The 27,190-nt window shown below is 50.4% G+C and overlaps 1 protein-coding gene across 9 annotated transcripts; it reads right to left on the bottom strand.

Annotated features, from left to right (window-relative positions):
- Positions 1–6: 6 nt before the first annotated feature.
- On the bottom strand, positions 7–27,038 carry hectd1 (HECT domain containing 1). 9 transcript variants are annotated; one of them, XM_084679404.1, is made up of 43 exons: positions 26,848–27,038; positions 24,929–25,063; positions 24,597–24,744; positions 24,105–24,339; positions 23,570–23,797; positions 23,119–23,400; positions 22,643–22,913; positions 22,284–22,360; positions 21,465–21,563; positions 21,107–21,221; positions 19,526–19,700; positions 19,258–19,396; positions 18,972–19,142; positions 18,639–18,861; positions 18,040–18,303; positions 17,824–17,906; positions 17,462–17,596; positions 17,073–17,219; positions 16,878–16,972; positions 16,660–16,765; positions 16,437–16,571; positions 16,170–16,309; positions 15,695–16,018; positions 15,357–15,523; positions 14,778–14,954; positions 11,051–11,914; positions 10,249–10,470; positions 9,085–9,218; positions 7,551–7,707; positions 7,210–7,432; positions 6,859–6,913; positions 6,387–6,569; positions 5,447–5,663; positions 4,958–5,168; positions 4,662–4,863; positions 4,147–4,284; positions 3,486–3,964; positions 3,154–3,312; positions 2,716–2,794; positions 2,449–2,542; positions 2,130–2,280; positions 1,527–1,671; positions 7–1,127 (listed from the first exon to the last, which is right to left on the bottom strand). In XM_084679404.1, exons 3-43 carry the CDS (start codon positions 24,734–24,736, stop codon positions 990–992), a joined length of 7,779 nt encoding a protein of 2,592 aa, XP_084535530.1. In that variant the 5' UTR covers positions 24,737–24,744; positions 24,929–25,063; positions 26,848–27,038; the 3' UTR covers positions 7–989. The 9 variants fall into 9 exon arrangements, with proteins under 9 accessions (XP_084535530.1, XP_084535570.1, XP_084535550.1 ...); XM_084679444.1 differs by having other exon boundaries at positions 19,526–19,673; XM_084679424.1 differs by having other exon boundaries at positions 24,933–25,063.
- Between the last annotated feature and the right edge of the window lie 152 nt (positions 27,039–27,190).

The following is a 27,190-nucleotide window of genomic DNA, read 5'->3' as shown; positions in this document are numbered from 1 at the left end:
GACACGTTTTATACTTTGCAAACATTTTAATGATTATTTTTTGGAGCATACACATTTGAAAATATCTGTTTACTTCAAACTGCAACTTGAGTTAAATAAATGTTTATAATATACAAAGAAAATACAAGGGAAAGCATAGCTTGCTTTTTTTTCCATAAATGTGCCTTGCACACAGAACCAGTGTTTTTGCCTCTATAGCTTCATTGTAAAATGACACAGATGCACTCTGGGACTTTGATCATGTGATCCTTATAGCAGGGTAATGGACAAAAACATACTCACACTGTAACGAAAGCAAAATGAAAAGGAGGAAGAAAATAATAAGCATGTGCATGATTGTATGCCGTTTTAAGAAGTAAAAGGAAGGAAACAATAAATCCTAATATCCAAACAAGGCAGGCACTAGTAAAACTTAAAACCAGGGATGGGGGGGGGTAGGGGGGGGGCGAAGGATGCCCAAACACTCTACAGCAGTTAGCTCTACAGAAGCAGGTGGAAATCCTCCCTAAGACTGGGGGGGTGAATGGGGTCCCACAATGTGGGAAAAAGTCGACGGGTGTCTGAAAACCAAAAAGAACTACAGATAACTTTTACACATATGCTCGCAGCACAGCCAGAGTTATGGTTGAGAGAAGTAAACACTGCAGGAGGAGAACTGCCCTGGCTCCCAGTCGGTCAAGCCCTTGAAGCAGTAGAGTGTCCAGGGGTGAGGGAAGAGGGGAAGGTGGTGAGAAGGGAGGCAGAGATGGGGGTTGCAGACCTTTTTCTGTTTCAGTAGCTAGTGGAGTCTTCATTTGACTTTGTCCTAACGGGTGTGTATGGGGAAAGGGGGTGTAAAGGGGAAGGATGGGGAGGTTGGTGGGGGCGGGTATCTCATCAGAGAGCACAGCTTTGTTTGTTTATTCTGCAACAAAAACACGACACGGCTTCGTCTCCACCACCAGGGGGTGATGTTGGTCAGTCAGGTGAAGGGGGGAGACAGAGCATGCTCAGTTTAGGTGGAAGCCCTTCTCCATGGTTGCTGCCAGGAGGCGCTCTCTCATGATGTCTTCAGAGGAATACTCTGGCAGCTTTAGGTAGTGCACACACGTGTTGACCGATGGGTAGCTAGAGTCTGTGGCGTCCACCTGGAGAGAGGGGCCCAAACACATAGTAAGTTAAGGGAGTGTAAGAGAGTCAGATGGCTGAGCGTTTAGGGAATTGGTCTAGTAATCAGGAGGTTGCCGGTTTGATTCCCGGCTGTGAAAAATGAGTCTTTGGGCAAGGCACTTCACCCTACTTGCCTCAAGGGAATGTCCCTGTACTTACTGTAAGTCGTTCTGGATAAGAGCATCTGCTAAATGACTAAATGTAATCATAGGTTAGAGACTACGTGTCAACAGTGTAGTAATCAACAACACAAGCTTAGGCGGTAATGCCACAAGCTGTTAAAACGAGTTTGCAGTTCCTACTCTGTTCTTTTCTTTCCCTGTGGTTCTCAAAAGTAGAGACGACTTGTCTTGATACTTGTGTGTTTGAGGTGTTACCTTTCGGACGATGGTGAGGCGCGGGTGCAGGTTGGCAAGGCCCCCAGGGGGCAGCGTGGAGCAGCCGGTCGTAAACTGGAGGAAGGCTTTTCGTTCGTCGGACGACATGCCACACAGAACCCTGACGAAGCGCAGGAACCCAGGGCTGTGGGGAGACAGGCCACACATGCGCCATATGTGTTACCATGCACAAATAATAAAAAAAAGATTTTAAAATAAATATCGGTAACACTTTAGATGAGCTCACCAAATTCATAATTTATTAACCAAATTGTTACTTATTAGTTAACGGTTTGTTCACCATTAGTTATTTGTTGTTCATACAAAATGTATCATTAGTAAAGCTAAACCCTAACCAAAACTTAAACCCTAAACCTAAACCCTAGCCCTACACCCGAACCCTAACCCTAACTGTGTGAACAAATGCTTTACTAATGATACATTTTGTACAAACAATAAATAACTAATGGTGAACAAACCGTTAACTAATAGGTAACAAATTGGTTAATAAATTATGAATTTGGTGAGCTCATCTAAAGTGTTACCTAAATATCTAATCTTCCGATCTGATAAATGTGTAACAGACACTGTGTGTGTGTGTACCTGTCCCGTGTGTATCCCAGTTTTGGCTCGGTGTAATTGACTATGTCCTCCGAGGTCCAGGAAGGAGACTGGTTCCCACAGAGGATCATCTGCACCTCCTTGTGGCTGAACGAGCTGAGTTTCTCCATGGGGAAGACTCTGTTGAAGCCCTCTGGAGGTGGACGGTGCGTCAGAGGAAAGAGGACCGGTGTGAGGTTGAGGAGAGGGCAGAGGAAGTAGTTTGACTTAGTTTAAACGTCATCTTTAAACCAAGTGAATGGACATCCCTCATAGACGTATCAGGTTGAATTGGGAGCTTGTTCCATGTGTTCAGTCTTACCTCTAAAGGCCTCCATCTGTTTCTGAATGCCGGTGTGCATGCAGAAGTCAAACATCAGCTCCACGTACTCCTCTGCATTCTCCATGGTCACCATCTGGAGAGAGACAGGTGAGGGGGGAGGAGGGGCTTTTACAACACTGTCTATCTGATGCTTCCACTGATAGGACCACTCCTAGCTCCCTGTGGAGCTGCTGAGGTGAACCCAGGCAAAGGCAGAATGTCAGTTACAGTTGTTTTCATGTTGTCGTTACATTCCCTGTCCCCTACCTCGTCATCTCCATTGGGCTTCAGGTCCACAGCAGAGAAGCCGTGCACCTTGGAGGAGGGGCAGAACTGGAAATTCAACCTGCAGGGGAAGGACAGAAGATGGGTGTCACATTTACATTTAGTCATTTAGCAGACGCTCTTATCCAGAGCAACTTACAGTAAGTACAGGGACATTCTCCCCCGAGGCAAGTAGGGTGAAGTGCCTTGCCCAAGGACACAGTAATTTTCGCATGGCCGGGAATCGAACCCGCAACCTTCAGATTACTAGCTCAACCGCTCAGCCACCTGACTCTTATGAGTCAGGGTGTGGAGTAGGGCCGAGCCCAGGGGTCTACGGAGTAAGGCTAGTGTCAGGTCGGCTCCCGGGGGGGTTGGGAGACTTCACCGTGGGCCTGTAGGGGCGGTGTAAGAGGAGGGGGTGCAGGGGAAGGGTCTTACCCCAGATCGTCTATACTGAGGGGGGCTCCGACACCCATGGGGTCCTTCAGCATCAGGTCCTGCAGGCGCGTGTTCTTCTCATCCTCAGACAGACTCTTGTTGCCCAGGATCTGCCTCCTCTTCACAGCCAACTCCTTCAGCTCCTTGAGGAAACGAGCCCTAAGTGGAGGAGAGGGTGTGTTGAGAGGCAGGCAAACACTGTGACTTGGCATTGAAGACTACCGATCAATTAAAAAGTAATTTATAGAAAGTTGTTACAGGCAACACTGTGTGTTTGTTACAAGCAAGCTTTTGAAACATTGTGTATGAGAGAGACAGGGAGTGTCCAGTACCTGTGAGGATTGACCAGTTCAAAGTCCTCCCAGGTGAGTATTCCATGGTACCACGCTGGGGGCTTGGGCTTGGGGGGGTCTAGGATGAACTCAGACTTTGAGTCCTCATCAAAGCTTCCCACAGAGTACGTGTCCTGGCTCTCCTCTGTCGAGGCCTCTGATTGGATCTCGGACAGGAAGTGACGGTCGGGGTCGTGGAAGTGTGACCCACCGTGAGGGCCGGTACGTGACTGGTAGAGCAGCTTGCTCATATTTGACTTAATGTCACCCATGCAGAGCAGCTTGAAGAAGGGGCGGGAGATGGGGAGGTCAACCAATCGGTTGTCTTGGATGCATTTGGCCAGGAACACTCCCAGGAAGAGGAAGAGTTTGTAGAGGCGTTCCAATTCAGCGCTGTCCTGGGGGAAGGGGGCAGGGAACAAGCCACAGGAACGCTGGACGTAGTACCCAGGGGGTTTCAGACCGCCACCCAGGTCCACCTACAAAACACAAACACATGAGCTGATCTGAAGAGCACTAGAACAAATGCTATTTGTGATTTTCACTGGAGCTGAGGTGTTTGGGCTCTACTACACGTGTCACTGAGAACTAACGAACCAAAGCTCCTCATATTACTGAATAATTCCTTTTTCTGACAGTCAACATTTGTAGCCGTGGTAACCTGTCTGGACTCGTCGTCAGGGAAGTCGTCGTCACACAGCCAGATGCCAAGGGAGGTCCTCTGAAACTCTGCTGCCACCAAAGCATAGAACTCCAGCGTGGGCCCCAGGCCTGTCCCCTCCTCACCCTGGAACTCCACCTGGGGGAGGGGAGGCAGGGAGAGAGGGAGGCAGGGAGAGAGGGAGGCAGGGAGAGAGAAAAGTAGGCAGAGAGAGAGGGAGGGGAAGAGAGAGGGAATATTTAATATCAACAGAATTTACCATGATGATCAACGTCCAACTTTGAAAGCCATGCACCTACAGCCAAAGCACACTCCAAGATAAGCTTCATCTGCGCCATGCCTGGAAGACTGTGGTATCTCTTGGTTTGAATTGACCAGAAACCAGAGTATGCATGTGTTGCTCTCAGTGCCCTACTTGACATCCCATCTGCCAAGTGTACAACATTTCACAGACAGTCCAGGGTTCAATTTGGTACTCTTGACAAACACCTGGGTTACACATTGTTACATCTCACCTCCAGGACTGACTTCCTGTCGGCATGGATCTGCATGACGCTCTCCGCCCACTCCATCATGCTCTCGCCCCGGGGCACTTTGACCCTCTCGTGTTTCAGCCGTCCCACGCGGAACTCTCCCGGATCGTCTCTCCGCACCGTGGTCGACGGTCTGGAACGTTCCATGGTGGCCTCACGGCGGTTCTGCAGCCACACGATGGCTCTGACGGAACAGGCAGAACCTCGAGTCAGCATCGGACACACAGACAGGGACGCAATGACCAGGGAGGACAAGGGTGTCACTGGGCAGAACAGACCTGGAGGCTCCGAAAGCAGTGCAGGTGAAGTAGAGCTGTCTGGTCTCGAAGGGGATGAGGAAGGGACACTTGCTGGTCAGCTGCTCACACCAGTCAGGCAGAGCTCCGCTGGCCAGGGCCAGAGGCTCCTCGATCTGCTGCAGGATCTTGGTAGTCACCTTCTTACTGGTGAACTCCTCAGGAGAAGCATTGAACTGAAGGTCGTCCACGTCTAGGCCGCAAAACAGACAAAACATTAAAGAGACGAGTTGTGGGGAAAAAAAACATTCGGGAGACCCAAGGGTTAAGAGGTGCTTCAAAGAGGCTCTAGGTCAGGGATCTCAAACTGCCAGACCACGGGCCACTTCCGGTCCACGCAATATAATATTTTTTTATAATATTATAATAATATATAATATAATATTTTTTACAAGTAGTTTCATATACGTCGTATATAAAACTACTAGTTTGACATGGCTGCTCTCGGTCGACATCTTTGGTCTGCCGTACCTTCCTGCAGCGTGCGTCCGGTTGCAGGGTCTCCACCAATGATGAAGAGGATGCGGAGCAGCTGCAGTACGTCCTCCACGCCACAGGAGGCGCTCTGACTGCAGCCTGCCTTGGCCTGCGCTGGCTCCCTGGCTGCCCCTAGGATGTCGCTGATCTGCAGCACACCCAGAGAGCCGGGGCTAAGCCCCCCAGACCTGCTGCCCTGCTCACAGAAGTCCTGCAGGGGGCACAGGTCAGGGGTCAGACATGAGGGGTCAGGGTTTAAAGTTAGGGGTCAGGGGACGACCCCCACGGGAACACACAGGTAGGTGGGGCGTTGGGATCTGAGTTCAGAAAAGGGCATCGTGGTCGGAACAGAAGTCAAGATGTGGTCAGTTTACCAGACACAGGTTACAAAGTAGTCAGGGCCAAGAAGTATTTTCCAATGTTCAAAATCTGAGACTAGTCTTAACCTGTGTTTGAGACACTGGACCACGATGAGCCATTCAAGCTCCAGTCAAGCCTGTCTGGAATGTTCCTATACGCTGCCCTCTCCTGAAGAAAAGCCTGGCTCTTAATAGTGGAACTCTCCCTGACTGATGCCTCATTTACCATCATTATCTCCATATACACCCCACAATATATCTAATATATACATCTATTTCACATATGGACATATATAATACCATAGCGATTAAACAAAACAGTCACAATGAAGTTGATCAGAAATCATGATAAGAATAGGAATAATAAAATGATGCTATAATTTTACAGAGCAGCCAGACATGAAGGTTAATAAAAGCGACAAGACACAGTAACTGGTCGACAAGCTAGCTACACAGGTGACAGTCAAGCAAGGAAGGAAAACAAACAGCAAACAGTACAAAACAGTACAAACAGTGAAATAAAAAAAGTAAATATAGATATAATAATAGATATATCATCTGATGCCGTTCTATACCTTGTATGCAGCTATGAGCTGAGAACAATTTCTGTTTTTCCTAATACTTTTATTAGAGCCGGTTAATTTCCAGTGGCGCAGGAAAGGTGAGTCTGCATTCTTCTGCAGGAAGGTTATCAAGTCATTCTTTGGTAACTCATCTGTGCCAAGGAACTGTTCCACATGCTCTACAGACCAGCAGCCCTACAACAGGAAAAACCAAACGTTGGTCTTTCCTGACTGGGGACGTCTTGCAAGTCGCAACACACATGCAGTACAGTAGCTGAGCCACTAGGTGGCGCCCGTGCAGTTACTGCTAAGGCTACTACACACAGAATGACTACTGGCTTTCAGTCTCTGTTAAGTGAGCTCTGACTGCCTGTCTGTCCATCGCTTTCAGAGGTACTATCTTTACACATTGGTAAAACAGCCACAGGTATTCACAGCCGGGAATAAAGAAGGAGGATGGATGGAAGGAACAGGAAGTAGTTACCATCTTCCCGCTTTCCTTTTCTTTGTCTGAGTCCTTCATCTCTCTGTACATTATGCTGGGGACACAGAACAAGGAAGGACATTAGAATCATTTATTTTTTGGCAAACAACCTCAACCTTGTGAAAAAGCTGGAAACGAACAAGCCACTGACAGTTAAGTGTGGAGCTTGGTCATGGTTTAGTAAGACAAGACCAGCGCTTGTATGGTGCCACTGTGGCAGCCCAGAACAGAATGATAGAGAGAATATACCTACAGTCTATGATCCATTAGGAGCTCCTGAGCCTTAGAAAAATGGTTTCCTTCAATGTAATGTAATCTCCACCCCCACCCCCACCATTTCTCTCTGCTTACGTGTACGTGGGCTCCCAGATGCGGCGGAGCTTGTCTGACTTGATGCAGCCGCTGCAGGACAGCTGCAGCAGCTTCTGGACGTAGTAGAAGATGGTGGACTTGTAGTGAGACAGAGGCAGCTCCACCTCCCGGGTGGTGCCCAGGCCGGCCACCTTCAGGATGAGGGCCAGGTGAGGGGAGGGGGCGCACTCCACCTGCTCCTGCACCTCCGAGCGAGGGGTACCTAGGGGGGGGCGGGGGGGGGGGGTCAGAGAGACAGGACCATCTTTAACTGGCTCAGACCCTGGTGTGTGTTAGCGTTAGTCCAAACGTTGGCGTGGTGACAAGACCAGTATGCCTACCTGGGGGAGGGATCTCCAGGTCGGTGGTCTGCTGGACGTTGGTGCGTCCAGGCCGGGGGTCGAAGGCCGGCACGAGGGCTGAGAACTGGCGCTTCAGGACAAAGTCGTCGTCCCAGGTCCTACGACGACCTCCTTTGGTTTCATACTCCTCCTCCTCCTGAAACTCACCACAACCACAACACGTCTTTTAGACCTCCCGATCCAAGCCAAGGCATTCTGGGTCATACTCTAGGGCAGGGGTAGGCAACCCTGGTCCTCAAGTGCCACTGTCCTGCATGTTTTAGATGTTTCCCTGCTCCAACACACCTGATTCAACTGAATGGGTTGTTATCAAGCTCTGCGGAAGCCGGGTAAGGACCATTCATTTGAATCAGGTGTGCTGGAGCAGAGAAACATCTAAATCATGCAGGACAGCGGCTCTCTAGGACCAGGGTTGCCTACCCCTGCTCTAGGTATATGGGGAAGCAGATGTGAACACAGATCAAGCTTGAGGACGAGTTACACTACGTCATCTCCTCAGTCTGGCTGTGTTTTTAGACGGGAATGGCGGTCCACAAGCTGTGCCTGTTCATGGTGCGTCTGTCACCAAGGACTGTTTACTGAGGTCTGTCACCAAGGACTGTTTATTGATGGGGGGGGGGGGGGTCAGAGACACAATGTGGAGCTACGTGGAGCCAACTCACATGTCTAGATATTTCCCAACAGATTTATTTTTCTATCCTTTAACACCAATAGTCTGCTGTTGTGATATTCAAGGGCAGGTTTAAGAACGAGCAGGAACCAATGACAGACACCCTAGAAAACTGGAAACGTTTTGCGTGGAGCTTCTGCTCTTACGTGAACTGGATATCCTGTACTTATTTTTATTACAGGATTAGGCTTGATTTAGGTCAGGCAAACATGCAATACACAGATATTTAAGAGAAAAAACACTGGGTGCGTTTGAGTTAGATTTACAGGTGCAAGATGAGGGCCAGGTTTAGACTTTAAGGCTTTGTTGTGATCAAGTTTCACTCAAACAAAGCTTCAGGTGTGCAAAACATTTTAAATAACACTGAACTAGGAAATGACACAAAGCATGTCACAAGTACCTTAAAAAACAAAACAAAAGAGACCAGTTGTAACAGAAGGTTTCAAGACTTGTTTGCCCAAACACAGACTAATTTTAGTCTATAACTGGCCTTAATCAGGGTCTGCCTTATTCAGACAACTGTTCTGAGGCTGGCAGGGGGAAATGAATCAACTACAGAGTTGGTAGTGGTATAGAAAGTGCAACAGGGGTTACCCTATTGAAATGTGTGTGGAAACCCAGGTTTACCCTATTGAAACCCAGGTTTACCCTATTGAAACCCAGGTTTACCCTATTGAAATGTGTGTGGAAACCCAGGTTTACCCTATTGAAACCCAGGTTTACCCTATTGAAATGTGTGTGGAAACGCAGGTTTACCCTATTGAAACCCAGGTTTACCCTATTGAAACCCAGGTTTACCCTATTGAAGTGTGTGTGGTAACCCACGGTTACCCTGGAGCGTACCAGAACTTCCTCATACTCCTGGTCCTCCTGATTGTCATCTTCATTCTCGTCATCGTCATCGTCCGGCTCAGGCAGGTCCTCCTCATCTTCTAACTCAGCCAATAGGGTGTTGGCACGGCAGCTGTCTAGGAAGTCTGAGGAGAACGGAGAGCCAATCAGAATTCTTAGAAGGAGAGGACATTTTCTGCACTGCTTGAGTTAAATATTTTTCCTTTTCAGGATCCCTGATTCTCATAGTCACAAAGCCAACTAGGTCAGCCTAGTCACTACCTTTATGAGGGGATTAAAAGAGCATGTTTTTGTCTGAGAAAAGCAGCCAAACAGTGTGATTTGGCTTAGTATATAGTAAGACTATGAGAATACACTAGTGTTTCAAAATGGAGGTTAGTCAGGCTACGGAGGTGCATGTTAGTAGGACACAGGAGGAGGGGATAGTGGAGTGTTTTTAAGATTATAGTGATGGAGCAGCCTCTAATCTATCCTTAAATCCCTACATCCATAGAGAGAAAGGGGGTAATAGAACTCTGGGATGTCCCATCATAGAGGAGAGAGATGGGGGGGGGGGGGTAATAGAACTCTGGGATGTCCCATCATAGAGGAGAGAGATGGGGGGGGGGGGGTAATAGAACTCTGGGATGTCCCATCATAGAGGAGAGAGATGGGGGGGGGGTAATAGAACTCTGGGATGTCCCATCATAGAGGAGAGAGATGGGGGGGGGGGGGGGTAATAGAACTCTGGGGTGTCCCATCATAGAGGAGAGAGAAGGGGGTAATAGAACTCTGGGATGTCCCATCATAGAGGAGAGAGATGGGGGGGGGGGGGGGTAATAGAACTCTGGGGTGTCCCATCATAGAGGAGAGAGAAGGGGGTAATAGAACTCTGGGGTGTCCTACCATAGAGGAGAGAGAAGGGGGTAATAGAACTCTCGGGTGTCCCATCATAGAGGAGAGAGAAGGGGGTAATAGAACTCTGGGGTGTCCCATCATAGAGGAGAGAGAAGGGGGTAATAGAACCCTGGGGTGTCCCATCATAGAGGAGAGAGAAGGGGGTAATAGAACTCTGGGGTGTCCCATCATAGAGGAGAGAGAAGGGGGTAATAGAACCCTGGGGTGTCCCATCGTAGAGGAGAGAGAAGGGGGTAATAGAACCCTGGGGTGTCCTACCATAGAGGGAGAATTCGGCCTCCTGCCCTGTGTCACTCTCGCTAGACGTGGAGGTCAGGCTGGTCGTCAGCGTGTTGCTGAGCAACTGGCCCACAGACAAACCTGTGGTGGCTGTGGCTACGTTATTGCTGCTGGTTACTATGGATGTTGACATGGTAACGGTTGAGGTGGTGCCGGTGGTTGTGAGGTTAGGAAAGCTCTGAGCACCCATGAGAGGAGAAGCTGCGAACAAACAAAAAGGCCGTTAGTTTGTCAAAGTCAAGCGGGTGGTAGTACCAGTACTGAGCCAGCCCTGCTAGCCACCACTACAGCACGCTCTGTATACCTGCACTCAGACAGCCCCTGCAGACAGAGGGCCAACAGGAAACAACGCCCCTGAATGAGATTACTGGACAAACATCAGCTACGTTTGACTTTACACTGAAACCCCAGGAACACGGGCAGATGGCCAGTGGGTTGACCCTCAGCTCAAAAAATAAGCCAGAGCAAGCAAAGGGGGCGTATAGCATTTGACTGCAAATCAAGCAGTTGCAGGTTCAAATCTCACCCTGTAGCTAAACGGCTAAATGCCGCTATTGTTTGGGATAGAATCACCTGATAAATGAACATATTATTTGTATTATTAAAAACAAAAAACAACTAAACTGGTTGAGTGAGCCATCCTATCGTCCTGTATGATGAGGAAAGCAGCACACCACAGGTGTCACCGTAGACAAGCTTCCGAGTGGAACTGCAGTATAAGTAGTAGTGTTACTGGGCGACGACCGTACTGTGTTACAGCGGGTATTCCCAGAGTACTCACTCGCCGTGCTCATCACGTTCCGTCCCAGGGTGTTAGTGTTGTTGTCGCTGCTGCTACGACTCAGGTTCATGTTGTTGGTGGCGTTGGTGCGCGACATGTTGGGAGCCCGCCTGACAAACGACTCCATCAGGCTGGCCTCGCGGGACGACAGGTTGGGCACGCTGGCGCTGGAGCTCATGGGGGCGCCGGCGGCCAGCAAGGAGCTGACGGAGAGCCGGGCGCTGGCGGCGGGGCAGAGAGGCCTCTGGGACGGCGCGTCCTTGCCGGAGGACTCGGAGACGGAGCTGACGTCGGGGGAGCTGATGCTGACGAGCCCCATGGAGATGGCTGCGTCGGCCGCCGTGCTGGAGGCCCCGCCCTGCCGCGAGGCCCCGTCGGCAGCGCCCTTCCTGTCCGCGTTGTCGCTGGCCGTGTCCCCGGTCAGGGTGCTGGATCCTGAACCCGCCTCGGCCGAGGACAGCACCACGATGGGCTCCTGCCCCTCTGGGGTCCCCCCTCCCCCTCCTCCTCCTCCCAGCAACCCCCCCTGCTCCAGCAGCAGACCCTCGGCCCTGCGCTCCAGCCTTGCAGAGCCCAGGCTGACGTCGCTGCTGCTGGCCACGCTACACACGGAGCTGCTACTGCCCTTCCTGCTGGAGGAGCTGGGCGGGCCCACCGAGGATGAGCCTCCCTTGTCCGGACAGTTATTTTTCACCAGGCTGCTCCAGGACTGCGCGGCCGAGCCTGAAACAGTGGATGAGACAGGTTTGGGTGACGGCGCAGTCTCAGGGTCGTACCCTGGCGCAAGCTTGAGGTCAAACTTTCCTTCAGCACCCATACGGTAAGAGTTTGAGCCACCGGCATCCCAGGTGACATCAATCCAGCCTGGAAAGGGATATGAACGGTATGAGAGAGAGACCCAGCAGAGAGAGAGAGCAGAGAAACACAGCAGCATAGTCAGATAGCAGCAACACCCCTCACTCTGGACCAGAACAACACTCAATCCAGCAGAAGAAACGAAAAGCATGTCTACGGTGAGGTCTAATGTCAAACACCACAATAACTACAGCATGTTCGGATGTAAATGGTAGCCAATCAATAACCAGCTGTATATATATATATATATATATATATATATATATAGACAATCATCGATATGCGTTTAGATTGTGATACCAAACTAGTCTATTATCTAGTGTTACTGTATGTATTATTCTGGTCCAAGTGAGGCAATGAGATAGAAAACATGAGTTACAGAAAATGACAAAAGCAAAAGTAGAAATACTTTTTTGAGCAAATGCAAAGCTTCAAAGCCACTGAAGAAACTGCAGAATATATACGTTTATATTTCTGTGTCAATGTAAAAACACATAACACTTTACAATGGAGTCCTTTGGGGTGCTTGCAAATTGTGACATCAACATGCACTTAGTTGATTGATGGAGACGATTAGTTTAGAGAGGTCGTATCTGAATCAATACGGCTGGTCTGGATACTGACAGAATGCGAGGCAGATGCTGGTACGAAGCATGAGAAGATTACTTGTTGTAAAAATGTGGGGCTCAGCCCAAACCGTCCTAGTATTGGTTGGATGTGAGTGTAGATAGGGACTTCAACAAGTAATGTGAGCGCGCCACGCAAAATAGTTTTTGGAGCTTTACGAAATATAAACTCATATTGTTATATTTGCTGAATGTATTTAACTATGAATACTATTATATTTAACTTGAATGTATCCGTTCAGACACATTTGTGCAGAGAATTATGATACTAACCGTTCATAAACTCCAGATTGATTCTCCTGCCGATTCTCAGAAAGACGTTCAAGCCGCTCATTGATTCAGAGCGAGAACGGACATCAGTGACATGTTTTGAATTTGAAAAAGGCATTGAATACTTAAAAAAAAAAAAAAAAAAACATGTCACTGATTTGCTTCCATAGCTAATCGCAGACGAGTCTGTTGAGAGGACGCAAGAGGGGCAAGAAGGGGCTGTGCAAATCTATGCGCTGCGTGCAGCTCTACACTATTATTTTTTAGCCATGTTAAACAGTTTATTTAAATAAAATAACAAATCATTTGTGGCGGTAAATTTTCAATTGTGGCAGGCCGCCACAAATAAATCGAAGTATAGGAAACACTGCCACCATTAGAGAAGAGGGCTTTCAATGAGGAGATCCAAGACGCAGTCAGAGCTAAGTGGATGGATTGTTTTCCAACCCCAAGTGAGGACCAGCACCACTTAATGCCCTAAATTGAACATACAGGTTTGATCTCAAATCACTTAAACACCCCAGTCTGGACTGGGGTCGGGATCATCTTAGAGAAGTGACATTCACGGTTCGTTATGGAAGAAATGATTTGTAGAATATGAGAAGAGGTCAAAAAGCAGATAGTTTGGAGGCAAGCTGAGATTTAAAAAGGCAGAAAGAGCCTGTGGAGAATACACTGAAGCTTCCCCCCGCCCCCTGGTGTGTGGTACAGTACCCTGTCAACCCTGACCAGAGGAGCACGTTAGCACACACACAGTACCCTGTCAACCCTGACCAGAGGAGCACGTTAGCACACACACAGTACCCTGTCAACCCTGACCAGAGGAGCACGTTAGCACACACACAGTACCCTGTCAACCCTGACCAGAGGAGCACGTTAGCACACACACAGTACCCTGTCAACCCTGACCAGAGGAGCACGTTAGCACACACACAGTACCCTGTCAACCCTGACCAGAGGAGCACGTTAGCACACACACAGTACCCTGTCAACCCTGACCAGAGGAGCACGTTAGCACACACACAGTACCCTGTCAACCCTGACCAGAGGAGCACGTTAGCACAGACACAGTACCCTGTCAACCCTGACCAGAGGAGCACGTTAGCACACACACAGTACCCTGTCAACCCTGACCAGAGGAGCACGTTAGCACACACACAGTACCCTGTCAACCCTGACCAGAGGAGCACGTTAGCACACACACAGTACCCTCTCAACCCTGACTAGAGGAGCACGTTAGCACACACACAGTACCCTGTCAACCCTGACCAGAGGAGCACGTTAGCACACACACAGTACCCTGTCAACCCTGACCAGAGGAGCACGTTAGCACACACACACACAGTACAACATTAGATACACAACTGGGATTTCAGTTGTCGTCTCCCGTCAGACGCACATACAAAAATAAGTTGGTCGAACAAACAAAAAATCTATTGATCCATGCAACTAACAGGCTCCACAAAGCATTTAAATGCACTTGATGTTCACAATTTGTTTCCATTTACCACGTTCCATTCAATGACTCCCATTCGTTTCTAATCATGTTTTAATGTGTTGAAAACCCAAATTGCATGAGTGAGCAGATATAAATTTGTGGTTTTGGAAAGCGGACCCCTACACCGGCAAGACCCCCTCCACTTGACTCGCTCTTGTGAAGAGAGTAGATAAGGACATAGCGGTGGTGACACAACCTATTCCATGCAACAGCTAGCAATGGTAGTTAGCAATTCTATCTTTTGTACATGTTATGAGACTAAGTAAACCCTTCAAGGTGGGAGTATTAGTCCATGCCTGTGTGTATAGACCTGTCTGCAGTGTGTGTGTGTGTATAGACCTGTCTGCAGTGTGTGTGTGTGTGTGTACAGACCTGTCTGCAGTGTGTGTGTGTGTGTGTGTGTGTACAGACCTGTCTGCAGTGTGTATGTGTGTGTGTGTGTGTGTGTGTGATTGTGGTGCGGGCCAGCAGGTCTCACCGTTGTGAGCCTCCCCAGTCACGGTGCCCTCTCCTGCAGGATTTCCATCCTGGTCTCTCCACTTCCAGTCGATGCCCCTCACCACACGCGCTCCAGGCACGATATACTTCATGACCTGGGAGCGGAAGAGACGGCGCTGCCTGCGCAGGTTGGCCTCCGCCTCCTTCACTGCCTTGCCTGGGGAGGACACAAGGGAGCAAGGGGAGTAGTCACTTGGAGGAAAAGTTAGACAAAAACTATTATGTTTGGGAGTGTCGAACAGTCCGTGTCACTTCTGACTGCACGGTTTAAACTTTGCTAGTATACCTTCTGACCTTGTAATACATTTACATTTAGTCATTTAGCAGATGCTCTTATCCAGAGCGACTTACAGTAAGTACAGGGACATTCCCCCCGAGGCAAGTAGGGTGAAGTGCCTTGCCCAAGGACACAACTTCATTTGGCACAGCCGGGAATCGACCTTCTGATTACTAGCCCGATTCTCTCACCGCTCAGCCACCTGACTCCCTAGGTACAGTTTAACTGAATGCATTCCTTTCCCCTTCAGATCTGTCTGCGGGTCAGCGGGGAAGATCTTACCCAGCTGGTCCTCACAGACGCCGCTGACCGTGCCGTAGATCTCCAGGCCGGACAGGGACAGGTAGTGGGTTTGCCCGCTGGCGTTCTTCCCCATCTGCTTGATGCGGATGTGTCTCCAGCCCTGCTTCTCCTCCTTGGAGGGGTCCAGAGGCCATGTGGCGGTGGAGCTGGAATGCAGGACACAAATCACACAGGGTCAGAGAGTGCACCAAAATGGTAGAAATGCCTGAATTTCAATGAGGATCTAACAAAATAACACACACACACAGTAGACAAAACCTAGTTGATCCACAATCAGAACATGTGTGTGTATGGCAACTATTTCAGGCGATGCCCACCCAGGTTCGTTGAGGCTGCAGTCGTCCACGTGTGTGTACAGGGTCATCCAGTTCTGCCCATCCTTGGACACCTGGAACACCCAGTTCCTGAGGGCAGAGCGGCCGTACCCCCTGGCGTGACGCAGCGTGTAGGCAGAGGGGATCACCCACAGGCCCAGGTCGATGGCGAACCACGCGTTCTTGTCGTCGTTCGTGTGGCAATTCAGGGCGGAGCTATCCCGGCTCAGGATGTCCTCCAATCGGCCGTACGGAAGGTTCCGCCCCTCCGATGATGTCACAACGACCAGGCCGTAAGCAGCAGGGTTCACCCACTCGTAGGCGGTCCTAGGGCGACGAATGAGAATCAAGATACAGTTGAGCCAATGGGGTTAAAGTGTGGTTCTCTGTACTAATGTTTGTACCCGGAATCTATACGAGTACAAGTATGTATGAGTTCTACACGTGGGGAAACATCATATCGTAGACCAGATCTTACTTGGCATTGGTTCCAATCCAGTAGACGATGCCGTTCTCATCAAAGTCGTGCTGGTGTCTGAAAGTGAAGGTCTGCCCTTCTCTCAACTTCCTCACGAATATGAAGGAGGCACGGTCAAAGTCGTACCACTGCTTGGCCACCTGCACAGGCAGCGACGGGGGAGGAGCAGGACAACAGCCAGAGAAGATTGGATGAACTCTCACGGAAGAGGAGGGAGGAAGGGGAAAAAGTAGTCAAAAAAAACAAAACAAAGAGAGATGATCTCACCATCTTCAGGAGGTACTGTTCCAGAGACTCCACTGTGGCCAGAGGCTCCATCTTCAGCATGCGGCCCGTCCGGTCAATTAGAGCCGTCTCTCCGGGGGCTCGCTCCAGGCGGAAACGCAACCTCCTCGTCAGAATCTGCACAAACACACGTGGGTATTACATCAGGGTGCTGCTGTTACCCGACACATCATGGACACCGAGGTAGGTGGCCTGGCTGACCGACCTGCAGGTTGTAGGTGGATCCTGGAGTGTCGTAAAGGTGCAGAGGCAGCCGTTCTATAGACTCCAGGACGGCCAGGAGCTTACGAATTAAGGCAACTGCTGGTCGGCTGCAGGGTGAAGAGAGCGGGGGAACTGATCGATTAGGAAGTCAAATACTGTAACTTTACGGTTCATTTACAAAATAAAAGTCTTATTAAATCAGGAGTCATATCAGCTTACCTTTCATCATCTTCGTTTTCACTGAATGCAGTTTTAAATACATTTATCCTTTCCATCAACGGCTTACAATCATGTTTCAGTTCAAGTTCCACACTCTGGAGGGCAGAGGAGAGGCAGTTAGAGACCGAACAGACCGGGAATGGAGAAGAAGAGAGCGGGCGAGCAGAGAGAAGGGATAAACTCTGTGTGACGTACATTGTTAAGGACAGTAAAAAGTGCTTGGACGAGGCCACTACTGCACATCTCGTAGGGGGAGATGGTGTTCTCGTCCTTGAGGACCACGATCAGGTTCTCCAGAGCGGTCTTCATCAGGTCTCTCCATGTGTTCTCTCCCTCGATACACTGAAACACGCGAGAACAAAACAATGAATTACCTGTCTCACACACACACACACACACACACAATAGACCACACACACACACAACCTCTTGATCATGCCTTTGAATGAGCTTTTTTACTGTATATACTTCCTGCTAGGTTTAGACTCCAACCCTAATCTAATAGACTCAATAAAATTGGAAAAAAAAAGATCCAATTGGTCGAATGAGGCTGGGGTCAGGGCTGAGGCTGGTGTCATGGTTACCTGTCTGTTGGTGTGCAGCTCCCAGGCAGACTCCAGCTGTGTGGCGATGTTTCTGAGGGTGACCACTACCCCTCTGGGCATGCTCTCCACGGCCTTGAAGTGGTCGTCATAGAGATCCCTTGCCATGGTCTTGACCTGGCAGGAAGGGAGGGTAGTCGAAGAGAAGAGAGGAGTATTTTAGAAAGGATAATTGATCACAATTGTCAATTATATCATGTTATATGTATTTTAGTAGCACATTAAACATCAAGCCAAAGAGAGAGTGTTAACTGCTACGGTAGATGCTTCAGGGTGTGGGTCAGGGTGTGGGTTAGTGTCGGGGCTAAGGGGTGTTTGGGTTAAGGGCTACAGAGTGAACTGACCCCCACCTTCTGTTTAGTTTTCTCCAGTTTGGATTTGAGCTTCCTGCCTCTCTTCCCAGTCCAGCCAGTCACAAACTCTGACCCTGCGCCACAGAGACACACAGAGCATTCACCTTATCAGACGTTTTGAATACAGTTCAGACAGCGGTGTTTGTTCAGCCTCACCCCGCATGCCATGTCGGTAAGGCTACAATGACGCCATTCTAGCTAACTCACCAAGTGACGTTTCAGCAGTGAAAGAGTGCTTGGTTCCTCTGTTGGACTCGAACACAAAGCCGGGCAGGTCTTCCTTCAGTATGGTGGCCTGCTGGCCGTCTGAGTTGTGGATGGCGATCTCCCCCTCCTTCAGGCAGGTGAGGGACCAGTTCCCCACCGTCAGCTTGGTGGGGCCGAGGGAGGACAGGATGGGCTGACTGGCTGTGACAGGCTTCACCTGGCTCCTCGCTCGCTGGAGCTTCTCCAGGAACTCACTACGACTTTCTGCATGAGGGAGAGACAGAGAGAGGGTGGGCGAGAGAGAGAGGGCAGGGGGAGAAGGAGAGAGGGTGGGGGAGAAGGAGAGAGGGTGGGGGAGAAGGAGAGAGGGTGGGGGAGAAGGAGAGAGGGTGGGGGAGAAGGAGAGAGGGTGGGGGAGAAGGAGAGAGGGTGGGGGAGAAGGAGAGAGGGTAGGGGAAAGAGAGAGACAGGGTCGGGGGAGAGAGAGTGTAGCAAACTTAAGCTTCAGCAGTGATCATCCTTTTATTTTGTACACATGACTGGCTCTGTCTATGTGTGTGTGTGTGTGTGTGTGGGTGTGCCTCCCCGTCTCCCCCTACCGGAGCTATCGGACCCCCCCTCGGGGCTGCCGCTGGAGTACATGGTGGCCAGCTTGCCGTCCAGGATGAACCTGAACCAGCCGTTGGAGCCGTTGGAAAGCTCCAGAGCGGCCGCGTCGCTCCAGATGTACAGGCAGTCCCTGCCCCTGATGACGGACCAGTCCCTCCAGTGATACGGCTTCCCCTGCTGCACCTCCTTGGCGTCCTCCTGGGGCTCATCCTCCTGGGGAGAGAGAGGGGCAAACTATCATTTGCAATAGTTGCTATGGTAATAGCAAAGGGCTAGAGTAAAGTGCAGGCAAAGGGCGAGTGTGTGTGTGTGTGTGTGTGTACCTTCTCAGGTTTGGACTCCTCCTCGTTCTCGTCGTCGGAGGTGGGTCCGGCCAGCGTGGACACTTTGTTGATGACGCCCAGCCGGGCCAACTGGTCCAGGAACACGTCCCCTCCCTTGTCCACCAGGTCTCTGATGATCTGGAGGGCCAGGAGGTGGCCGTCATCATCGTCCTGTGGGGGTGCAGAGGAGGACGGCTTGAGACTTGTTTGACAAAAACACGCAGGCTAGTTGGTTGTAAACAGGACTCTTGTGAAAAGACAGTGTGTGTGTGTGTGTGTGACCGACCTCCTGGTCTAGGACTGTAGCAGTGATCTCCACCAGGGTTGTGGGCAGGTTGTGACCGGCGTCAGAGTCACACACCTCCTTCAGCAGCAACTCTGAACTGTAGTGGACCATTTTCCTGATCAGAGCAAGACTAGCTTTCCTATTGGAGGTGAAAGAGGATGGGAGGGGGGAGAGATAGGAGGGGGGAGGGGGTGGTGGTGAGTAAACTAGACATAAAACTCTTAAGCCACACAGTTATTAAATTGAATTGTGGATGGTTTGTGGTTACCTAATAGAAGGCAGCATGGTTTGCTGGAAGGTTTGTGCAAATACAGGCAGCAGCCTCTTCAGGTAGATGGGTGCCATCTCTGGGTCTCCTTTAGGCTCGCTGCCCTCCTCCTCCTCCTTGTTCACATCCTTCTTCTTCTTATCCTCCCCTTTATTCACAGGACACATCCAGTCTCCTGTGAGAACACACACACACACACACCGCATCCAGTATTACAAGATAAGCCCCCTAACATGTCAACACTTCTGAAACCGCTACGGTTCAGCCTCCCCTGCCGTCAGCGTCTCTGGGCCCCTCTGCGGGCTCACAGGTGACAGGGCCAGGAGGGGGTGTGTGGTGCCCTGGCTCACTGGTGACAGGGCCAGGAGGGGGAGTGTGGTGTGTGGTGCCCTGGCTCACTGGTGACAGGGCCAGGAGGGGGTGTGTGGTGTGTGGTGCCCTGGCTCACAGGTGACAGGGCCAGGAGGGGGTGTGTGGTGTGTGGTGCCCTGGCTCACAGGTGACAGGGCCAGGAGGGGGTGTGTGGTGCCCTGGCTCACAGGTGACAGGGCCAGGAGGGGGTGTGTGGTGTGTGGTGCCCTGGCTCACTGGTGACAGGGCCAGGAGGGGGTGTGTGGTGTGTGGTGCCCTGGCTCACAGGTGACAGGGCCAGGAGGGGGTGTGTGGTGTGTGGTGCCCTGGCTCACAGGTGACAGGGCCAGGAGGGGGTGTGTGGTGCCCTGGCTCACAGGTGACAGGGCCAGGAGGGGGTGTGTGGTGTGTGGTGCCCTGGCTCACAGGTGACAGGGCCAGGAGGGGGTGTGTGGTGTGTGGTGCCCTGGCTCACTGGTGACAGGGCCAGGAGGGGGTGTGTGGTGCCCTGGCTCACTGGTGACAGGGCCAGGAGGGGGTGTGTGGTGCCCTGGCTCACTGGTGACAGGGCCAGGAGGGGGTGTGTGGTGTGTGGTGCCCTGGCTCACTGGTGACAGGGCCAGGAGGGGGTGTGTGGTGCCCTGGCTCACTGGTGACAGGGCCAGGAGGGGGTGTGTGGTGTGTGGTGCCCTGGCTCACAGGTGACAGGGCCAGGAGGGGGTGTGTGGTGTGTGGTGCCCTGGCTCACAGGTGACAGGGCCAGGAGGGGGTGTGTGGTGCCCTGGCTCACTGGTGACAGGGCCAGGAGGGGGTGTGTGGTGTGTGGTGCCCTGGCTCACAGGTGACAGGGCCAGGAGGGGGTGTGTGGTGCCCTGGCTCACTGGTGACAGGGCCAGGAGGGGGTGTGTGGTGCCCTGGCTCACTGGTGACAGGGCCAGGAGGGGGTGTGTGGTGCCCTGGCTCACTGGTGACAGGGCCAGGAGGGGGTGTGTGGTGCCCTGGCTCACTGGTGACAGGGCCAGGAGGGGGTGTGTGGTGCCCTGGCTCACTGGTGACAGGGCCAGGAGGGGGTGTGTGGTGCCCTGGCTCACTGGTGACAGGGCCAGGAGGGTGTGTGTGGTGTGTGGTGCCCTGGCTCACTGGTGACAGGGCCAGGAGGGGGTGTGTGGTGCCCTGGCTCACTGGTGACAGGGCCAGGAGGGGGAGTGGGGTGTGCGGTGCCCTCCTCACCAGGGGACTGCAGGATGGCCACCACCTCGCTGTGGCCCCTCTCCCGGGCCTTGTCCAGCGGAGTCTTCCCGTCCTCGTCCCTCAGGTCCGGGTTAGCTCCGTGACGCAGGAGGGTCTGGGGGACACGCAGGAAAAAAGGCAGAGTTAGGAGAGGAAACGACGGGGAGAGAGAGGGAGAGAGAGATTGAGAGACAGAGAGAGGGGGAGAGAGAGAGATATAGGGAGAGAGTGAGTGAGGGGGGAGAGAGAAATAGAGAGATAGAGAGAGAGATAGAGGGAGAGAGTGAGTGAGGGAGAGTGAGGGAGAGTGAGAGAGAGAGAGAGAGAAAGATAGAGGGAGAGAATGAGTGAGGTGCACCTTTGCTACTTGAGGTCGTCCAAAACAGGCAGCGTAGTGAAGAGAGGACGACCTCTGACCTCTGTTGACATCAGCCCCTCTTTCACACAGGAACTCCACCTGCACCAATCACAACAAAGAGACAGAGGGAAGGGGGTGGGGGGGGTCAACAGTTGAAATAAAACCTTCCTTTGTCCCTTGAATCCCTGTTCTTACATTATATATTGGTTCCAGCTCATGGTCAATCATGTCATATCAGAGATTACCTCAACGCTGAAAAATACGTGTTAGATCATTTAGCAGGGTTCTGGACCTGAGAACACAAGGCATGCTGTACCTGTGTGTGCTTCTGAGGTTCATCTTACACACTACAATAAACCCGTGATCTGATGAGGAACAATGAGCTGTTACTAAACCCACAGCCAGCATACACTAACCTAGCATTCAAAGCAGATTACATGCAACAACAACTTTGCCTTCATGTCTGGGTGGCTAGTTGCCATGGTCCCCAACTGGCATAACCTTGAGAGTTCTGGAGGAAAAAAAAAAAAATCCTGCTTTGCTTCATACCATTGTGATTGAACAATGGGGGAGATGCTAGCACTGGTCTCGGCTAAAACACAGTGGGGGAGATGCTAACATTGGCCTTGGCCCTAATACCATCCACAATGAGGCTTTCTTTTACGGCTTCATAATCACCCGCATGATAGACTGTGTAATCACATTTTGATAAAGCTGAACCAACCGGCAAAAGCATGTAGTAGAGCTGGAGACAATCTTGAGTTATAAATCGTAAGTTCTATTTTCTTTATAGAAAAAAAAATATATATTTTTGATTACCATTTCCTGTGTTCCAAATGCAGAGGCCCAGTTGAGAAGCGTCTGACCCACATCATCCATGAAATTCACTTCAAAAGCTGCAGAAACAACAGCCGTTCACATCCATTAGACACAACATCAGAAATAATAGAATCCTGGTGATAAATACACTGGGAACACAGCAGCCTCAATGCTGAGCGAAGATAGAAAAACAATCTGTCTCAAGTCTGAGGTGTTCAATACCAGATTGCTATCAATTTTCTCCATCATCCTCCTCCTCCTACCCCTCCTCCTAGCTCAGCTTGAGGATTTAGAAACTGTACCGTCGCAAAACACACATCCACCCTCACTCCCCCGCCTCCCATCCTCCCCCCTCTCACCTCCCGTGTCGATAGCGTCGATGAGTGCGTCTGTGTCCTTGCTGCGGATACAGTCGATGAGCTGTCGGTGGGACCTCTCCCCAGAGCTGTCCAGCCTCCTGAGACCGGGGATGCGTCCCGTGGAGCCGGCTGTGGATTTGGGCAGGGCCTTGCGCCCCTCAAACAGCAGCACCAGAAGCAGGTCCACCAGACGCATGGTGTCCAGGACGCAGCGCTCGTCGCCCTGCAGGGCGGACTCCATGGAGGATGGCAGAGGGGAGCGCAGCAGATCCTGGAGAGGAGGGACGACAGGATCAAACATGCTGCAGTATCGTCTGACACGTGATAACACACAAGAAGAAACAAAGAGAAACAGCCGAAGAGAAACTGACGAAAAACTCCTACAAGGAAAAGCCAAGCAAGAGCAATCAGCGTGTCAAGTCCTGTTTGTCCGTCGCTGGGGTTCCTGAGGATTGCAGCGACAGCAGGGTTCTTACGTGGGTGACGAGAGGAGAGCCCCGGCAGAGCGTGGACAGCAGGCTGACGATGGTCGACACCTGGTTGCTGAGTTTGGAGTCGGCGGCCGTGGGGGCGGCTCCTGTGGAGGAGCGTCCCGGCTTGCAGGCGGAGGAAGGGCCAGAGACGGTGCCACCGGCTGCTGCCATGCGGGACAGCAGCTCCTCGGTCAGGCCGTGCTTGGCCAGCGGGGCCGGGTCCACGCCGCGGCGGGTGAAGCGGTCCGCCAGCGAGGCGAAGCAGCGCAGGGCTCCGTCTGACACCTGGGGAATCGATACATTTGGATCAGTCATCGTTTGGTTACTTTTTGATCGTTTACTCTTGGGTGAGTCTTCGTAACTTGCCTGAACGAGGTGCCTGTGTGTGTGTTTGTGTGCCTCTGTGAGTGTGTGTGTGTGTGTGTGTGTGTGTCTCTGAGTGTGTGTCTCTTACCTGGTGGTCCTCGTGTTTGAGCAGGCTAGACAAGGACTCCACGCACGTCTCCAGAGAGCCGTCCTGGGGCTCCATCTTGCTGCAGAGGCGAGACACCACAGCCATGGCGGAGTGCAGCGTGTCCTTGTGGACCAGATGGCCGCTGTCTCGGATGAAGCTCAGGACGCAGTTCAGCCCGCCGGCCTCAAACACGGCGCCAGACTCCCTCGTACAGATAAGCTCCAGCACCTAGAAGACGACGGAATTAAAAGTATTTGCATACGTCTCAAAAGCTGCATCTTTACAGCGCAATGATAGGACAACTACATGCAACACCAGCTAAAAGCCAGCCTAAGCCAGCTAACGTAAACCCAGGCGTATGCATATACATTACATTTACAATACATTTAGTCATTTAGCAGACGCTCTTATCCAAGGACACAACGTCATCGGCACGGCCGGATATCGAACCGGCAACCTTCCAATTACTAGCTCAACTCCCTAACCGCTCACCCATCTGATTCCCACATGACTCCCATATACATGCATGTGCTACCTTGACACACTGCTCTGCCAGGTCCCTGCTGGTCCTGTTGTTGAGCTCCACCACCACCAGACGGTTGCAGAGGGCCTTGATGGCGCCGTCCACCCCCACGATCCTGCGGGTGCACTCGGCCGACACGTCCAGGTAGTAGGTGATGGCCCTGGCCGTCACCTCCAGCACGTTGTCAGGGGCGCTCTCATCCAGGAAGATCTTACACAGCGCTGGGAGGAAGGTACGAGGGGGACACCTGGAGAGTTGAAGGGGGGATGGAGAGAGGATGTGGAGGACGGTGAAATATCAATATATGTACAGGCCTGAAAGCAGACCTTAAACTGGGTACAGATAAGAAAGACACCATGAAAGCTGGTTTTATCCTGGGTCTTAAAATCTGTCTATTGTACTTAATAATCAAATCAAAATGTCGAAATGTCCTCGGCTGGGGTGTCGAACAACCTCCAAGGCAGTTTACGGATGTTTGCGAGTGATTCCCTGGATGCTACGTACGTCTCGAAGCAGCGGTCCACGTTATCGGACATGAGCAGCAGCATGCACAGCTGCTCCAGGGCGATGAGCTGCATGTCCCTCTCGTCCCCCTGCCCCATCTGGAGCCACTCCAGTAGCGTGTCTGGGTCCACGTCCGCCATCCTCGTCCCTGCACAACATTTATTGCATTTAAAAAAAAAAATTAACATAAGTTTTGGAATGGCGTTAGCACCTTGTGTATTTCTGCAATGTTTGCGTTGACGGGGGTCTATTCTCTCTAGCGTTTTCAACTTCAACTTTCATACTGACGAATGGGTTCCAAAGCGTGTGTCGCCAAGACCACTTTGCATTACCTGCCTGGCCACTCCCTAACTGGCTCTTCGCCCAATCACAGTTCAGGCTGCTGGGGACTCATCCGCTGGACGGAGAAACACTGACCGGAGGGAGATCACTGGCACAGAGCCTTCTGGGGCATGTAGTCTTCTAGCCTGGAATGGAATGAGATAAACAGTAGTGAGCAAAAATTCTAATATAGATTACCATCTTCCTTGTAAAAAAAGCTCCACAAAAAAGGTGTACACCTTCATGTAAACTAGGCTTGTCTTTCCCTCCGAATGGTATCATGTTTTGTATTTTTTCCCCTAAATTTGATAAATAGTTCTCTATATTGAAATATAGACTCAATTAGAATGTGGAGGACAGCATCACCGGTTTACAGTCATATGAAAAATTGTCCTACAGTCCAGTTTGAATACCTGTATTAAACAGGTGTGATTAATACACACATAAAACCCTTGGGGGTAATAACTAACCTCAGTTGAAACAATATATCAAATTTCGGGAAACATAATAATATCCTACAAAAGCCAAATGAAACTCGTTGGAAAGTTGGGAACCAAACCTGTTCTGCAAGCAACACAGAAACTAGCATGTATCTTTTAGTAACCTAGTTAGTTGGGGGTACACAGACACAGAAAGCCCTGTTGTAGGACCTGCTAAGTTGATTAGAGCTCATTTGAAACTCCAGGCAAGGCTGGTCTCTTTTGTTAGGGTCTGGATGGCTATTAACAGGCTATGGGTAGATCCTCTTATCAACAGATTAATCACAAATTGCCAGGCAACCTTCGGGCTTTTCTACCACTCCAACGCTTGATAAACTCCCAAGGAGTAACGATTTAGAATCAACTTCACTCTTACAGTAATCGTGCTATATAAAGAAAATAAGTCCATAGGCCAACCTAACTTGTACTGTATATCAAGCCATTACTGAGACTTCTGTCACAAGTCGTGTCGGATACGTGAGTGGGCTTTTGTTTCAACACAGCATTGCAAACACAAGTCGTATTTTGGATTAGCGCTATCGAGTGACGTTATTTATCCAGCCAGACATTTCTATAGCCCATAGACAATACTATAGCCTGAAAAATACATTAGTGTGGCAAAAGCTGTGACAAAAACTAAACCATTGTGTTTATGTGTAGGCCTAACTGCAAAATGTTACTCAGCTACGTAACCTACAGTTAAGATATCCAGCTGTACTGATACGGGCCTGTTACTCATAACTCAATTTGACAAATTGCACAATATTAGCTGACAAGTAAATATTTATATCTCAGATTAGTCATTATCATCGAGAGTCTTCTTGTGGGAAATGTTATAACGGCTCATGCAGCAAACATTTAGACAAATGGTGTACTTCTGAGAGTTAGTTAGCGAAGAGAGTTAGCTAAAAGAGAAGCCAACTTATTGTTATCAAGCTAATGTCAACGTTAACGTGCTTGAGGTGAAAACAAAATCCATCTCGTTAAATTGCGACGTGTCGCAGTTATTGTCGGGACAGATTCAACCGGACACCGTAGCTAAAAACTGAAAAAGCAACACAAATTACAAAGGTAGCTAGCAAGGGAAAGAGAGTTTGTCATAACGTTAGCTAGCTAACGCTAAAGTTAGCTACCTCATCTAGAAGAGCCGCTACAGTAGTGTTTACGGGCTAACCGGGGAAGGCAACATCTCTGAGCGGGTCCAAAATGTACAATTCGCTTTCTAACAAAATAATCATTCCTGTCAAAATATTGTGCAAGAGACTTTACTGTCAGACCGAAACTCTGACTGTCATGGGTATAAATATAGCTTGTTAAGATATATGGCCTGACCCCCGAAACGTAGACCGCGAGGCTTTAGTTCTAGGAACTCCCCGGGCCTTAACTCACTGTCAGTCAGACATTGTAGGAAACCTGCCTCGCGCCGCTTTACCCAGCAGATAAACACTCACCGTCTTTCCGCTGGTGACGAAAAGAAACCGTCGTTTGGTCAAAATAAATAGTGCGTTGCGGAGCCGGGTTAATTTATACCGTTACTACTTTATTCCCATTTCTTTTTAGCGATACGTAAAGGTCAAAGTGGACGGTAACGCAATACACAAATTCTAGCGAAATGGAGAGCAGACGAAGCGAACTAACTGAGCTGGCTTTCCTTGAGGTTGCCAGAGTGTGTCGCATTATCCCTCTTTCTCAGTGTAAGAATATTTGAAACCTGTAAAAATGTTTTCTGTCATTATTTTTTCTTTGTGTTAAAAAAGTAGGATGTACCCTACGTATGTGACAGTATTCAAAAAC

Source organism: Hypomesus nipponensis, chromosome 3 (assembly GCF_054491055.1).
Source record: "Hypomesus nipponensis isolate SF chromosome 3, ASM5449105v1, whole genome shotgun sequence".
In the NCBI taxonomy this organism is placed as follows: domain Eukaryota; kingdom Metazoa; phylum Chordata; class Actinopteri; order Osmeriformes; family Osmeridae; genus Hypomesus; species Hypomesus nipponensis.
This window is presented reverse-complemented; position numbering and strand designations above follow the sequence as displayed.